We start from the raw sequence: 17,944 nt of genomic DNA, 5'->3' as shown, positions 1-17,944 counted from the left end.
TGTCTAGCACCACAATTTGAAAGCATCAATTCTTCAGTGCTCAGCCTTCTTCATGGTCCAACTCTCACATCCATACATGATTACTGGAAAAACCAGAGCTTTAACTATATGCACCTTTGTCAGCAAATTGAAGTCTGCTTTTTAATATTCTGTCTAGGTCTGTCAAATCTTTCCTTGCAAGGAGAAAGCATCTTTTAATTTCATGGCAGCAGTCATTGTCTATTGTGATTTTGGAATCCAAGAAAAGAAAACCTGTCATTGCTTCCACTTTTTCCCCTTCTATTTGCCATGAAGTAATGGGACCAGGGGGCTTCCCAGGTGGTCCTAGTGGTAAAAGAACCCGACTGTCAATGCAGAAGACCTAAGAAACACAGGTTCGATCCCTGGGTCGGGAAGATCTCCTGGAGAAGGAAATGGCAGCCCACTCCAGTGTTCTTGCCTGGAGAATCCCATGGACAGAGGAGCCTGGCAGGCTACACTCCATAGGGTCACAAAGAGTTGGACATGACTGAAGCAACTTAGCAAGCATGCACATGCATATACAATGGGACCAGATGTCACAATCTCAGTATTCTGAAACTCTTGGCTGAGTTTCAAGCCAACTTTTTCGCTCTTCTCTTTCAACCTCATCAAGAGGCTCTTTAATTGCTTTTTACTTTCTGCCACTAGAGTGGTATCATCTGCATATCTGAGGTTGTTAATATTTCTCTCAGCAATCTGGATTCCAGCTTGTGATTCATCCAGCCCAGCATTAAGCAAAATGTACTCTGCATATAAGTTAAATAAGCAGGGTGACAATATACAGCCTTGACATACTCCTTTCCCAATTTGGAACCAGTCAATTGTTCCATTTCCGTTCCTAACTGTTGCTTCTTGAGTCACATACAGGTTTCTCAGAAGACAGGTAAGGTTGCCTGGTACTCCCATCTCTTTTAAGAATTTTCCACAGTTTGTTGCAATCCACACAGTCAAAGGCTTCAGTGTACTCAATGAAGCAGAAGTAGACGTTTTTCTGGAATTCTCTTGCTTTCTTCATGATCCAACAAACGTTGGCAATTTGATCTCTGGTTCCTCTGCCTTTTCTAAACTCAGCTTTTATATCCGGAAGTTCTCGGTTCACAAACTGTCGAAGCCTAGCTTGAAGGATTTTGAGCATTGCCTTGATGACATGTGAAATGAGCACAATTGTATGGTAATTTGAACATTCTTTTGCATTGTCCTTCTTTGGGATTGGAAGAAAAACTGATCTTTTCCAGTTTTGTGGCCACTGCTGAGTTTTCCAAATTTGCTGACCTATTGAGTGCCACACTTTAACAGCATCATCTTTTAGAACATGAAATAGCTCAGTCGGAATTCCATCACTTCCACTAGCTTTGTTCATAGTAATGTTTCCTAAAGCCCACCTGACTTCACACTCCAGGATGTCTGGCTCTAGGTGAGTGAGACCTTCTGGGTCCTGAAGACCTTTCTTGTATAGTTCTGTATATCCTTGCCACCTCTTCTTAATCTCTTCTGCTTCTATCCTTATATGAAATGTTCCCTTGATATCTCCAATTTTCTTGAAGACATCTCTAGTCTTTCCCATTCTATTGTTTTCCTCCATTTCTTTGCATTGTTCGTTTAAGAAGGGCTTCTTGTCTCTCCTTTCTATTCTCTGGAACTCTGTATTCAATTAAGTATATCTTTCCCTTTCTCCTTTGCCTTTCACTTCTCTTCTTTCCTCAGCAATTTGTAAAGTCTCCCCAGACAACCACAATGCCTTCTTGCATTTCTTTGTGTTTTTTTTTTTTTTCTCTTGGATTTGGCTCAGTCTCCTGTACAATGTTATGAACCTCCATCCAAAGCTCTTCAGGCATTCTGTCTACCAGATGTAATCCCTTGAATCCATCTGTCACTTCCACTATATAATCATAAGGGATTTGATTTAGGTCATATCTGAATGGCCTAAGGGTTTTCCCTACTTTCTTTGATTTAAGCCTGAATTTTTCAATAAGGAGCTCAGGATCTGAGCCACAGTCAGATCCAGGTTTGTTTTTGCTGACTATATAGAACTTCTCATCTTTAACTGCAAAGAACATAATCATGGCAACTGACTCCAGTATTCCTGCCTGGAGAACCCCATTCAAAAGTTTCCTTAATACAAATTTTAAAAATGAAACTGAATAAATAAATATAACAACAACTTTATCTCCTCCTATAATCAACTACTCAATTTCTTGAAGGAGAAATCTGTAGTCATAACCCACAAAAAGAGAGTTTTCAGATGCCAATTAATCACCAGGAGAATTTTGAATTAATACTTTGATAGAAAGAAAATAATTCCAAAGGGGCTAAACCCACAGAGGTCTTCTCTCCTTCAGTATAATTATAAAAATAACTGAAAATTCCCAAGTACAATAAAATTCTATTTAAAATACAATACACTTTTTTTCACGGGCTTCACTAGTAGCTTAGCTGGTAAAGAATCCGCCTGCAATGCAGGGAACACCAGTTCGATCCTGGGTCAGAAACTTCCCCTGGAGAAAGGAGTGGAGGTACACACTCCAATATTCTTGGGCTCCCCTGGTGACTCAGACGGTGAAGAATCTTCCTGTAATGCAGTAGATGTGGGTTCCATCCCTGAGTTGGGAAGATCCCCTGGAGGAGGTTATGGCAACCCACTCCAGTATTCTTGCCTGGAGAATTCCCATGGCAGAGGAGACTGGCGGGCTACAGTCCATGGGGTCACAAAGAATCAGACATGACTGAGCAACTAACCACAGCACAGCACACTTTTTTTATAGGGTCAAATTGTCCTCCCTTTTGCATTGTCAATACATTTTCCTATATTTTAAAACAAATTACAGTTGTGCAATATGTACCTTGAATCCACCTCTAAAAATATTTACTAATTTTACATTGAAATTTTTTCCTGAAAATAAATACATATGTAAAACTCCTAAAATGCTTATATCTCTGTTCCATTCTGCACTTAGTTTTGGCCTTTCCACTGGCTATTCTTATATGTGATAGAACTAAATTGCATGTTTTCCCTGAAAAGCCCTGTGTATCATGAGGAAAAAAAGCATACATGCTATCAAAAATAAGTTTTTTTTAAAATTTCACCCTATGTTTCTGAAAAAAACATGATCTTTAAGAAGAAATTTTAAATACCAAAACCAATGTCAGAAAAAAACTGAGATTTTTTTTCCCTTCAATAAACATCCAAAGATTAAAGGAAAAACTTTGGCTTAGAGAATATATATATATATATATATATATTATTCACTTCCATTTTAGGATGTTGTTTACCAAAATATCATAAATACTTAATAGCAACTGTTCCTACTGCTTCTAGCAAAAGGCAGTAAAATGAAACATAAACCTCAGCTGTGAAAGCCCAGGAGTTTTGCTTTGCATTTCATCACTCCACTTCCCCTTCCCCTGCTTAGGATGGCCCGGATTCTAACAATCACCAGAGACAGCTCAACTGAATTCCAAACAGAAATATTATGAGTTCCAGTGAAACTATTAATCATTAAAATGGAAAGAACAACAACCGCAGTCAAATACTCTGCTGCTGGTTCGAGTTGCCTGACTGATAGCTAAGAAATACCCATATTTGGAGCAGGAAGCAATCACACATTCCAATCCAAATTTTTATTTTATACTTCTACAAAGCCTATAAAACTTTCAAGATAGCGAGTCAGTGAGGAACTCCATGCTCAAAGGGCGCTCTGAGACTGGTGATGACAATCTTAAACTTGAAATCACAAACCCAGGCTCACAGCACTCAATTTGTTAAGAGTTAATTCCAAATCTCACAAACAAAATCCATATCTCTAGAATTTCCCTGCATGTGCAATACTCAACAAATTTCCTTCTTAAATTCTCTCTTCAAGATAACAAGATTACTCCCTATAGTTTAAAATATATCTAAGGGATGCCCCTTATATGTAGAATCTAAAAAGAAATCACACAAATGAACTTATAAAACAGAAAGAGACTCACAGATTCAGAGACTGTGATTTAGAGAAACTTATGGGGACAACGTTTTGCCAGAGGAAAGAACGGGGAGAAGGGATGGTTAAGGAGGTTGGGATTGATATCTATTCACTGCTATACTTAAAATGGATAACCAATGAGGACCTACTTTATGTATAACACAGCAACTCTGCTCAGTGTTATGTGGCAGCCTGGGTGGGAGGGCAGTTTGAGAGAGAATGGATACATGTATACATATGGCTGAGTCCCTTCTCTGTTCACCTGAAACTATCATAACATTGTGAATCAGCTATATTCCCAAACAAAATAAAAAAATTTTTTAATTCTTTTAATTTAAAATTGATGAGCCTTTCCTACCCACAAATAAATACTCACAGAATTAATGATTCCTCTAAGAGCTTGAAATCCACCTTTGACGGGAAACACTTGTTCCTTGGAATCAGCGATTCTTTCAAGCTTTAGGAAAAGGAGGAAAAGTTCACTGGGGGGTGGTTGAGACATACAACCTTTTATACCCTTCCTTACTTGTTAGTTACATTCATCTGAAAAATTACACCAGAGGATTAATTCCTTGTCAGGAACTGAATGGAGTAACTGGTGTACTCTAAATGCAGCACAACAACAGGAACTGAGATCAGGCACAGCCCCTTTACAACCGGCCTCAAGTCACAATTTCAAAAGAGTGCAGAGCTCTACGAGCTGCAAATGTCATGAGACACAGAAGCTTCGCTCACACTCAACCAGACATTTAAATGTAAAAACATTTTGTGAGTGGGAAATAAAAATTTAATACATAAACCCTGTAAACTTCATGAAAAAAAAAAACACTTTTTTTTTAAGGAAAATCATTAAAGATTTTTCCAACAGACTTCTCAAATTCTAAGCTCCTAAGAGTCAAATTTTCAAACTAAAACATCTAAACAAGACTTGTCATGATAACCTCATCAGCTGATTAAAGAGGAGCATGCATATTATTTTATTAATGTTCAAGAAAAGTAGAGTTTTGTCTTCAGTTTAATTAGGTAATGAAACCCATCAAAATCAAACATTACTAACACAGAGTTCAAGACAGGAGGCCATTTTTATAGAAGATCTTTAACAATTAAGTGGGTTTCTGTGGTTGCTCAGATGACAAAGAATTCTGCTGCAATGCAGGAGACCCAGGTTTGACCCCTGGGTTGGGAAGATTCCCCCTAGAGAATGGAATGGCAACCCAATTCAATATTCTTGCCTGGAGAATTCCATGGATAGAGGAATCTGACAGGGTATATTCCATGGGGTTGCAAAGAGTCAGACCCCAGGAGTGACGAACACTGTGCTTCTCAGGTGGGACTAGTGGTAAAGAACCCACCTGCCAACGCAGAAGACATAATAAGAGACGTGGGTTTCGGTCAGGAAGATCCCCTGGAGTAAGGCATGGAAACTCACTCCAGTATTCTTGCCTGGAGAATCTCATGGACAGAGAAGCCTGGCAGACTTTAGTCCACAGGGCTGCAAAGAATCAGACCCAACTGAAACGACTTAGCATACATAGAAGTGTTAGTTGCTCAGTCATGTCTGACTCTTTGTGACCCCATGGGCTGGAGCTTGCCAGGCTCTTCTGTCCGTGGGATTTTCCAGGCAAGAATACTGGGGTGGGTAGCCATTTTCTTCTTCAGGGGATCTTCCCAACCCAGGAATTGAACCTGGGTCTCCCACATTCCTAGCAGATTCTTTACTCTCTGAGCCACCAAGGAAGCATGCATGCAAGTCATTATTGAAAAATCTGATCAACTCTCCTTAAGACTATTATGTGATTTAGATTCAAGGCTACAGATCTGCTGTACTTACTTGAGCTTGTTCAAAGTCAAGGACACCAACACAATAAACTCTAGCCCCAAGTGACCTGGATATCTTTGCCTATTGAGAGAGAGAGACAGAGAGAGGGAGACAGGTAAATTATTCAAACATCAGGCTACACATGCAGAGCATACAGCAAAATACACTGGGGTGTAAAGACAGTTTCAGTTCAATACTCACCTCTTTCTCTGCATATGATGGCACCAGACCGTCCAACTTACCATCTGTCAGAGCAATTATGATACTGGAGGTTTTTAAGTCTCTCGCTTTCTCAATTTGCTCATTTGCCTGAAAATGAAGAAAAATTGTCCAACTCACAAGTTAATCTTAACTTTTAACCAGCATGTTCCATCAAGCTGCATTTTAAGTCTGGTAAAATCAAACTATTTTGGACTAGCTTTTAAAATAGCGTAGGGCTTCCCTGATGGCTCAGGTGGTAAAGTGTTTGCCTGCGATGTGGGAGACCTAGGTTCGATCCCTGGGTTGGGAAGATCCCCTGGAGAAGGAAATAGCAACCCACTCCTGGAAAATCCCATGGACAGAGGAGCCTGGTAGGCTACAGACCATGGGTCACAAAGAGTCAGACACGACTGAGCGATTTCACTTTCTTTCTTCTTTCTTTAAAACAGGGTATTTTATATTAACTATTTTAATTTGAAATATACATATATTCACATTATAGAGTAATTACTATTGGGTGTAAATCACAAAGGTTTTTAGCCTTGGCTGACTATAACCACGGAGAAAATGTGGTTCTCTGAATATAGTTGCAGAGAAAATGGAAAATTCCTTAAAAGGCAAACTGTCATCCAAACTTCTTTTATCACCATGGTAAATTCTTTCTATCAGTCCTATCCCTAGAACAACTAAAAGAATTTTTTTTTTTTTAATTTTAAGGTAAGCATGTAATGGCATCTTAGAGTTTTACTAGGGAGTTATAATTTATTTCATTACACAGTAAGGAAACATTCTTTTCCATACTTACAAGTATAAAAGAACTTACTAGCTTTAGTCCTTCATGGATGTATGTCTCTCCTGCGGGACTAACACGTTTCAAATTGTCCAAGCCTTCACTGATTTTGCCTCTGAAAATAACACAGTACAAAATTAAACAAAAGAAAAATGAGGAAAGATCACAATAAGCACTTTTCAAAAAATGTGGCAGTTTTGCAATTAAGGCAGTTTTGTCCCAGGTTTTGAGGGCAAACAACTCCTCATACTGTCATTTTAATGAATATTTAATAATGTCTGTATTTTAAGCATAAAATCATTCACCAGAGCCTCACCCACATTTAAAAATAACTTATTTTATTTTAATTTTAAGGATTCTACTTTAATATTGTAGTGAAAATTATTATCAGACAAGTTCATCTCAGGAAGTTTCCAGAAAACACAACTTTCAAAGTATAATCCTAATCTTCCTTCTTTGTAACTCAGTCACCTCCACCAACCCATGTTGACTGTCTCTTTTAATACTTATTTTAAAATCTACCTATTCTGAACCTAACTAACTTCAGTACACTCTTTTTTCTAAGATGCCCCAAATATATTCATGTTCAACTTTTACTGCAATGAACAATTCTGTATCTTAAAAATATTATACTTTAAAATAATTTCACGGATTTAACGTTTTCACTTAACTAGACTAGAAGCCTGGAGAAGGCGATGGCACCCCACTCCAGTACTCTTGCCTGGTAAATCCCATGGATGGAGGAGCCTGTTAGGCTGCAGTCCATGGGGTCGCTGAGGGTCGGACACGACTGAGCGACTTCTCTTTCACTTTTCACTTTCATGCATTGGAGAAGGAAATGGCAACCCACTCCAGTGTTCTTGCCTGGAGAATCCCAGGGACGGGGGAGCCTGGTGGGTGGCCATCTATGGGATCGCACAGAGTCGGACATGACTGAAGTGACTTAGCAGCAGACTAGAAGCCTACAGTGGGCTATCACCATGTCTATTATTTATAATGCATCCCCCAACTTTGCCCTAGTTACTTATTATAATGCCTTTTACAAAGTAAGTGTTCAATAAATTTTTCAATCTACCCTAGGAAAAAAATTCATAGTTCCACAGATGATGGAGTAAATTACATAATTTATAAACTTGTTTTATCTAAATATTTATGTTTTAATATCTACAGAAACAACTTGAAACTGACTCAGTCTGAATGCAGATAAAAACCAAATATTTGGTGCTTCCCAGAAATGAGTGGCAGCGTGTCCTCAAGCATTAATGTTTGCTGCCAAAAGAGAAATGAAAAAAGACAACTGAAATTCAAGTTTACACAAACAGCTTTTGCCTGGTAAAAATCGCCTTCTCCATTTAGTTCAGATTCTAATCATTATTACTTCTGAGGACTAGACAACACTAGTAGAAGACTCTAAGCAGAAAGAACTTGCCAAATGTGGGATTCAGAGTGGGAAGGTAGGTCTCTGCCTGCTTATTCCGCTGGAAGAAGCAGAGCACTCTTGCCTGTATCCCACACCAGCCTCTGTGACATTCTAAGTTACTCTGAACTGCTTCATTACTTTTGCAGCTACAGAGTCATAAGAGGAAAAGTGTTCCTTGGCCATATCCAACAACATCAACATTCATGAGCCCTGGTCTGTCACTTTCCAGAGTAACTACATACTCTGTCAGCCTCTCCTCTATCAACAAGTATCACTGGGACTTCCCAGGTGGTCCAGTGATAAAGAGTTCGCCTTCCAATGCAGCGGGTGCTGGTTTGATCCCTGGTTGGGGAACTAAGATCCACATGCCATGGGGCAACTAGGCTCGTGCACCACGACTAAGACCTGATACAACAAATAAATAAAAAAGTTTTTCAACTGAAAAAAAAAAAAGTGTCACCAAAAGGGAAATGGAAGTCAAAACAAGACAGGGCCTTTGAGGGATTCCAAGTAACTAAAAATAAGTTTAAATTTTTTTTATTAGTAAATGGTAAACTGAGGGAGAAAAAAACCATGTAGTAGGTAAAAAACACAACTCATCCATTTATACCATGACTTAAAGTTCTAAAGGAAAGCAAGGGAGAAAATGTTTAAAAGTAAGAGAAGAAAAAATGTGTATGTTATGAAGATCAGCTCAAGTCAATATCAGATTCACTGAGCTTGGCTTTAATGTTGTCTTCAACCGCAACAAACAGCAATACCGAAACTACTTTGGAGTTTGTTGTGGTTCTGTAGCCAAGGATGCAAGACACACAAAGTCCCCTATGAGCTCACAGGGCAGAAGCTTCTTTGCCATCCCTGAGTAATCGCTACACACTTCCTCTTTTCTGCTAACTACAGTTATTTCTTGCCCCGACTATCAGGAACTGCATGGTAAATGTCTTCCTCATTCAGAAAATTCTGTTAAGCTCAATGGTTATCATATTGCTATATCCTCTTTTCTAAGATCTTAGCTTTTCTTTTCAGATGTTACTAATTTTCTGCAATGTTACTGTATTCTGTGTGACTTCAAATACTTCTTGGAAAGAGGCAGAATTTAAACAAAGTGGGATATGAAACCTCTGTTTGATTGCTGTTGCTACTTTTGTTTTTGTTGTTGTTGTTGGGCATCAGGGTACCAAAATCTATAATCAACTCTTTCTTCTTGACTTTATAACTATGTTGATTGAAAAGAGGGGATGAGGCAGAGAGGCAGGGGGTGGCAGAGGCAAAAACATATTGACTCATTTTTTAATCTAAAAAATTAACACTCTCAGCTCTGTTAGTATCCTTCAAATTTCTCTGCTGAGTAAAGGAAAGAAGAGATAAGAAGGGAAGAGGAAAGATAAGCAGACAAGAGAAGGGAAGGGAAGGAAACACAGCAACCACTACTGCTAGGCACTGTGCCACCTCAGTGGCCTTTCTCCAGCCATTAAGACACCGCAACTATGGAAGGTGTGCATGAGGTCACAACTAAGGTGAAGATATATTTGATAAATAGTGGCATAATAAAATAGTTGGCAGAAAATTCTGACATGCTCAACTAGCACAATTCAGCCATAATTTTAAGTCCTTTCTACTTGTGACTAAAGATATACATTTATAAATGTATCTCTATACTTAACCTGAACTTTTCAATGTGCATGCCTTAACTCTCCAGACTTCAAAGCTCTTTCTAGGTTTCAATCAGTCTACACACATTGGCTGAGCACCCACACATGTGAACACTGTGATCTTACACTGTGATATGACAACAATTTACGCCTAGTCGATTTACAGGTGCAATGTCGTTCTCCACCCTGGCTGGACACTGGGATGGCCTAAAAGGCTTTAAAAAAAAAAAATCTTCTGGACACTAATGGAAAAAATTATAATTTACTTGATGTGTGCTGGGGTCAGGGTATTTCTTGGAAATTCTCCAGAGCATTCTATAGTGCGGCCAAGAATTATGAAACTCTGATTTAATCTAATTTTAAAACCTTTCCCTGTTGTTGGAAAGGGCTTCCCTAGTGGCTCAGTTGGTAAAGAATCTGCCTGCAATGCGGGAGACTCGGGTTCAATCCCTGGGTTGGGAAAATACCCCGGAGAAGGAAATGGCAACCCACTCTAGTAATCTTGCCTGGAGAATTCCATGGAATGTTGTTGGAATGCTCTTTTCCTTACCTATTTTGCAGTCAGTTCTTCTACTAAAGGGGTTTTGGAGGTAACTAGGATAATCTTTTAAAATGTAAAATGCAGTTTCTGGGATGGATGACTTATAGCCAGAGAGAACATGGATTAATTCCAAGCCCAATCTCATTTTCTCAACTATAAAACAAAGAGGAAAATACCTGTACTACAGGGCCATTGTGAGGATTAATATAATATAATATAACATATAATAAGTACTGCGCTAGGCCACTTCACTAGCTGTCCAGGGGTTAAGACTCCACACTTTCAATGCAGGGGGTGCGGGTTCAATCCCTGGTCAGGAAACTAAGATCGCACAGGCCATGCAACATGGCCAAGAAAAGCTACTATGGTTGTTATTGACACTGGTCATTCCTCTGTTCGTAGGATTTTGTTCACCCAGTTTACTTGCTTCTTGATTCTAAGGAGAGCTCACTCAGCAAACTGAAGGTTGAAAAAAATTGATAAAGACCCAAAAAGGAGGAGGGAAAGGAATAGAGGAAAGAAAGTTTATGCTGAAGCTTTAGTGAGAACAAATGATATGGAAAGCTATAGAATGAGGTGGGAAGACTCAGGTTTGGAGTAAATCAGAAACGAACTAAAACTTGGGTTCTGCAACTAGTGTAAGCACTGGCAGTTGTTTAATTTCCTGCAGCTCAGTTTCCATATCCATAAAGTGTAAATAAGAATGGCTGCCCCAATGACGTCTTCATTCACTCATTCCACAGACATTTATTAGGTGACTACTATCACATTTATGAAAATGTTAGTTGCTCAGCGACCCCATGGACTGAAGCCCACCAGGTTCCTCTGTCCATGGAATTCTCCAGGAAAGAACACTGCAGTGGGTAGCCACTCCCTTCTCCAGGGGATCTTCCCGACCCAGGGATCGAACCCCGGTCTCCCGCAGTGCAGGCAGATCCTTTACCATGTGAGGCACCAGGAAGCCCATCATCTTTTTAATATAACGTTATTATATTTGGCAGCTTTGAACAATTCAGAAAGCTGTCAGATCTGGACAGAAGAGCTATTAGAGGAGATAGATGAGAGAAAGGAAATGGCTAGTGCCCTAAATGAACCCTCTTTACTACAGCTTCTCCTTTGCATTGCCATGTTGCTCTTCTACAAAACCTACAAATGGTGGCAAGCTGAATTTGAGGTGACAGATGGCACAACGGATAGCAGTCCAGACTGCTCCAGCTAATTATCTACCACCGCATCCTTCAGTTGTTTCATGTTAAGCAAAAGTAACACCAACATAACTCCACAGGGTTGCTGTGAAAAATCAAAGAGTTGATGCATATAAAGAATTCGGTACAAAGTCAGTGTCACACAGACATTAGTCATTATTCTTTTATCACATGATGTGTCAGGAACTGAGCAGGGTCATCTGCAGCCAGACCTCATTCTTTCATGATGCCACCCTGCATCATACCATGAACGCAACCCACAGGTCAAACATGGTGCACTGGCCACCTTAATTCCCAGCTCTAAAACTCACTAGTCTTAGTAATTTTGTGACTTTGCTAAGTTGTGTCCTCTCTGAGCTTGCATTTCTCCCCTCTGAAAATGGGAACATTGATAGTACTTATATAGCAGAGTTGTTATAAAAAATAAAGGGACTATTACTATCAGGGCTTCCTTGATGGCTCAGTTGGTAAAGAATCCACCTGCAATGCAGGAGACCCTGGTTCAATTCCTGGTTTGGGAAGATCCACTGGAGTAGGAATAGGCTACCCATTCCAGTATTCTTGGGCTTCTCTTGTGGCTGAGCTGGTAAAGAATCCACCTGCAATGCAGGAGACCTGGGTTTGATCCCTGGGTTGGGAAGATCCCCTAGGGAAGGGAAAGGCTACCCACTCCAGTATTCTGGCCTGGAGAATTCCATGGACTATACAGTCCATTGATGCTTTTGAACTGTGGTGTTGGAGAAGACTCTTGAGAGTCCCTTGGACTGCAAGGAGATCCAACCAGTCCATTCTGAAGGAGATCAGCCCTAGGATTTCTTTGGAAGGAATGATGCTAAAGCTGAAACTCCAATACTTTGGCCACCTCATGCAAAGAGTTGACTCATTGGAAAAGACTCTGATGCTGGGAGGGATTGGGGGCAAGAGGAGAAGGAGACGACAGAGGATGAGATGGCTGGATGGCATCACTGACTCGATGGACGTGAGTCTCAGTAAACTCCGGGAGTTGGTGATGGACAGGGAGGCCTGGCGTGCTGCGATTCATGGGGTCGCAAAGAGTCGGACACGACTGAGTGACTGATCTGATCTGATCTGATACAGTCCATGGGGTCGCAAAGAGTCAGACACGACTGAGCAACTTTCACTTATTGTAAACAGTTAGTACAATGCATGGCACCTAAGTTTTCAATAATCAATACCAACTGTTTATATCAATTTTCTGTGCATGTGTGCTAAGTTACTTCACTCATGTCCAACTCTTTGCGATCCCATGGACTGTAACCCCCCCAGGCTCCTCTATCCACGGGATTCTCCAGGGAAGCATACTGGAGTGGGTCGCCATGCCCTCCTCTAGGGGATCTTCTAGGGATCGAACCTGCGTCTCCTGTGGCTCCTGCATTGGATTCTTTACTGCTGAGCCACCAGGGAAGCACAGTGTTAGTTGCTAAGGAAGATCACATTGCAGGCAGATGCCTTACATCTGAGCCGCCAGAGAAGCCCATCAATTCACTGTACTGTGCCAACCATTGACGGTAATGTAAATAGGAATTATCACCTTTGTTTTTCACAGTTTGGGAGCCTTATTTGAGAACTTCTCTTCACTAGTGCAAAAACACATAGAATTTTTAAACTTTATATTAAGTTATACAAACTCCAACTCATATGCATGTGTTCAGTATTGCTCTTGAATAGGTGAATATCAAAATCCCAAAATGTACTTCTATCACAGCACAATATTAAACTGTTTTAGGAAAATTATCATTTCTAATAAATAAAACTTCAATTCTCACATTTATACCTTACCTATTAATTCTTAAGACTGAGAGTTTGAATTGAAAAAACTATTCAAAGTCATGAAAGTAAAAGGAAATGTGCCCATCTATTCCAACCCAAGAAGGAAATAATGATAATATTAAAATAATACAAAAATAAAGTATTAATGTTGTTAATAAACAGCTTTAATTCATACAAAGGAATGAGAGTGAGAGGCTAATAATAAAAAATAAAAGTAAATAACACATCATTCAAAATTTGCTGACATGGGTTATGGGTTACAGCAGAATCTAAAGACTAGTGCCAAAATTACCAGTCTAATTTGCTATTTTGGTTACACACAAGGTTTTTTTTTTTCCATTTAGCTGGCATGTTTATTTCTGAAAGCGATTCATCTTTGGAGTTTCATTATTACTTTCAGTATAAACTATGTACAGAATCTCTAAATATGACCTCTATCAATTTCTTCCCACTCTATATGCACCCATTTTCCCATCAAAAGTTGGAATTTATCCCCCATCCTCTTGATTCTGGCCCAGCCCTGTTACTACCTAGCACTAGAACAAGGTAGAAGCGATATTCTTAGACGTCCAACCCTTAAAAGAAATGGAGACACTGCTTCCTTCATCTCATAGTACTCGCTCTTGGACCCAGTCATCATGCCTTGAGAAGCCCAGGCCACAAGCCGAGGTCCCATGGAGGAAAACGTTATTCCAGTAAACAGCCCTAGCTATGCTCCATAACAGTAACCACCTTCTATGATTATAGCACCAGATAATATCATGTGGGACAGAGAAGCTTCCATTTGAGCCATCCATCACAGAATAGTGAGAGATAACAAAATCATTGCTTAAGCCACTAAATGTTGGGGTGGTTTTTCATGATCACTATGCCTGTTCCAGGACTAATTCTAAATGAGGCACAGGACTTTTCCCTTTATATACCCTTGGTAGCTAGCTGCCATACAAAAACTTTGATTACCCTGAAATCACCATGGTAGGAGGAGACTTAACCTAGCCATGAGTTGAAGTCATGTGTAGCAGAATGAAGACTCAGATCAACAGTCCTATCTGAGCTCCTAGACAACAGCCAGCACCAGCACGAACTTTCGAACCATGTGGGTGCGGTCATTTCAACCCTTCTAGCCATTCCAGCTTTCTAGCTGACAACAGGCAAAGCATAAGAACTGCCCATTCAATGCACAATATCATGAGAAATGACTAGTTGTATTTATATCACTAATTTTAGAGTAGTTTATTATGCAGCAATAGATATTCAAAAATTAAAGTTGTGACTAAAGTAAAAGGTAAATGACCTTGAAGAGATGGATAGTAAAGACTGGAAAGGCAGTGAGCAAATTGTTACTGGAGGCTCAGTTTCATGCTCATTCATATCTGTTGCATTCCATTGGTTAAAGTGAGCCATAGCCCCAGCCCACATTTTTTAAATTATATATTTAAATTAAAATACTTATATAAACATATGTAAATACATGTGTATATATAAATATATATAATATATAAATATGTGTGTACTTAAATACATATATAAATATATAAAAATACTTATACACACATATATTATACCTATTACATATATAATCATATTTGTCTCAGTGGTAAATCTGCCTGTCAATGCAGGAGATGCCAGAGAATAGGGTTCAACCCCTAGGTCGGGAAGATCCCCTGGAGGAGGACATGGAAACCCACTCCAGTATCCTCACTTGGAAAATTCCTTGGACAGAGGAGCCTGACACGCTACAGTCCATGGGGTCACAAAGTGTCAGACACAACTGAGTGTGTGCACGTGCACACACGTATGCATATATGTTGTATGTATTCTGTGTTTCATTGGAGGTCACAAAGGAGCAACCTATCACAAAAACTAAAAGCCTCATACATCTATGCTACCAAATGCCAGTTTAGATAACCCTATAAGCATAAGTGTTAGAGGTATGGAGGTAGAGGAACCAGAGATCAAACTGCCAACATCCACTGGATCATGGAAAAAGGAAGAGAGTTCCAAAAAACATCTACTTCTGCTTTATTAACTACACCAAAGGCTCTGACTGTGTGAACCACAACAAACTGTGGAAAATTCTTCAAGAGATGGGAATACCAGACCATCTGACCTCCCTCCTGAGAAATCTGTATGCAGATCAAGAAGCAACAGTTAGAACTGGAAATGGAACAACAGACTGGCTCCAGATTGGGAAAGGAGTACATCAAGCTGTATATTGTCACCCTGCTTATTTAACTTATATGCAGAGTACATCATGAAAAATGCCAGGCTGGATGAAGTACAAGCTGGAATCAAGATTGCCAGGAGAAATATCAATAACCTCAGATACACAGATGACACCACCCTTATGGAAGAAAGTGAAGAAGAACTAAAGAGTCTCTTGATTAAAGTGAAAGAGGAGAGTGAAAAAGCTGGCTTAAAATTCAACATTCAGAAAACTAAGATTACGCATCTGGTCCCATCACTTCATGGCAAATAGATGGGGAAACAATGGAAACAAGTGAGAGACTTTATTTTATTGGGCTCCAAAATCACTGCAGATAGTGACTGCAGCCATGAAATTAAAAGACGCTTGCTCCTTGGAAGGAAAGTTATGACCAACCTAGACAGCACATTAAAAAGCAGAGATATTACTTTGCTGACAAAGGTCTATCTAGTCAAAGCTATGGTTTTTCCAGTAGTCATGTATGGATGTGAGAGTTGGACTATAAAGAAAGCTGACCACAGAAGAATTGATGCTTTTGAACTGTGGTGTTGGAGAAGACTCTTCAGAGTCCCTTGGACTGCAAGGAGATCCAACCAGTCCATCCTAAAGGAAATCAGTCCTGAATATTCATTGGAAGGACGGATGCTGAAGCTGAAACTCCAATACTTTGGCCACCTGATGGGAAGAACTGACTCACTGGAAAAGACTGTGATGCTGGGAAAGATTGAAGGCAGGAGGAGAAGGGGATGACAAAGGATGATATGGTTGGATGGCATCACACACTCAATGGACATGAGTTTGAGCAAGCTCTTGGAGTTGATGATGAACAGGGAAGCCTGGCGTGCTGCAGCCCATGGGGTCATGAAGAGTCAGACTCGACTGAGTGACTGAACTGAACTGAACTGTACTTTATCCTTAAGAGATTATCAGCCAGGGATATGAAATGAACAAAACTGCAAACAAAATGTAGTAATACACAGAAACTTTATAAAGATTTCAATTCAGTTCAGTTGCTCAGTTGTGTCTGACTCTTTGCAACCCCATGGACCGCAGCATGCCAGGCCTCCCTGTCCATCACCAACTCCCAGAGTTTACCCAAACTCATGTCCATTGAGTCAATGATGCCATCCAAGCATCTCATCCTCTGTTGTCCCCTTCTCCTCCTGCCCTCAATCTTTCCCAGCATCAGGGTCTTTTCCAATGAGTCAGCTCTTTGCATCAGGTGGCTGAAGTATAGTTACATAACATAATTAAATATTGCTCTTGGAAAATAAAACTTAGTAGACTGAGTAGAATATGAGACAAGACAATCTTCTCAAGATGTTATTCATGTCCATACAAAATTACTAATGATTTATAATCCACTTAGCACTGTACTTTACCTGAGCAATTACAAATAAAGCATTTAGCAAAATGTCTGATACATAGTAAGTGCTCAATAAACTTTACTACTTCTATCTCCTTCCATTAATAAACCACAATATTATATAATCAGTCTGACAAAATTAGAAAAATTACAGGAGGGAAAATCTGCTCACTCATTCAAATGTGGGACCATCCTAGCTATCTATTTAATTATGCCATTATATACTGTTACATGGCATACAGTGTGAAGAATAAACTGCAAAAAAAAAAAATTGTTCCCTATTAGCTCAACTTAAAAGATTTTAAAGGGTTTCAAAAGAATGAAAGATGATTTTTCAGGCACAAACATTGCTAATACATTATCTTAGGAACTCATACTTTATATAAAAACTTGTTTACTTTTTATTTAACATGTCATGGTAAGGCCAATATATGTCAAGGTCTCTGTGGTACAGATTCCAGACCAATGAATCCAAAGTCAGAGTCCTAGATTCAAAAATATCTGCTTACAAAATGCCCCATACAATATGGGTTTGTGAAAATTCGTCTCTAATTTAGTCTACACTTACCTAAGTGAGGTACCCAGATGACACCTAAAGTCTGTATCTGCTGTATCTTGTGTGTTTATACCCCATTTCCTCATTCAACACCTCCCTGGGCCATGAAAAAATGACCTCTGCATTTTACCACCTGAGTGTGCCAGGTGTGTCTTCCAGACATGAGTAACAATGCATTTCATTTTCTAGAACATATCCACAAAGCAAATATGGGACTTCACTGAAAACGGCTATTCCCACATCCACGACTGGAGTCTGAGTTGCTGCCATGCTCAGACTTCTCAGAATTAGCACAATGTGTGACCAGCACTGACTTTTCTCAACAGGAAAAATAACTTCCCTGTTAGAATCTAAACAAAAACAACTAGTCACTTCCTCTCACCACGTCACTGGTTTGTAAGAGCACAGAAGAAA

At 39.6% G+C, this 17,944-nt stretch overlaps 1 protein-coding gene across 1 annotated transcript in view; it reads right to left on the bottom strand.

The window, feature by feature from the left end:
* ANTXR2 (ANTXR cell adhesion molecule 2) overlaps positions 1–17,944 on the bottom strand; it is a 176,382-nt gene that overhangs the window by 146,733 nt on the left and 11,705 nt on the right. Inside the window, exons 4-7 of the mRNA XM_086407575.1 lie at positions 6,827–6,908; positions 6,004–6,111; positions 5,815–5,883; positions 4,360–4,440 (exon numbers count right to left, since the gene is read on the bottom strand). Of these exons, the coding sequence (XP_086263701.1) occupies positions 4,360–4,440; positions 5,815–5,883; positions 6,004–6,111; positions 6,827–6,908 (340 nt within the window). The remainder of the gene's footprint in view (positions 1–4,359; positions 4,441–5,814; positions 5,884–6,003; positions 6,112–6,826; positions 6,909–17,944) is intronic.

The sequence above is a fragment of the Bos grunniens genome, chromosome 6 (assembly GCF_055505025.1).
Source record: "Bos grunniens cultivar Pamir isolate PY7600 chromosome 6, Bosgru_T2T1.0, whole genome shotgun sequence".
Lineage (NCBI taxonomy): Eukaryota > Metazoa > Chordata > Mammalia > Artiodactyla > Bovidae > Bos > Bos grunniens.
The sequence above is the reverse complement of the archived record's forward strand: the minus strand, read 5'-3'. Positions and strand labels throughout refer to the sequence as shown.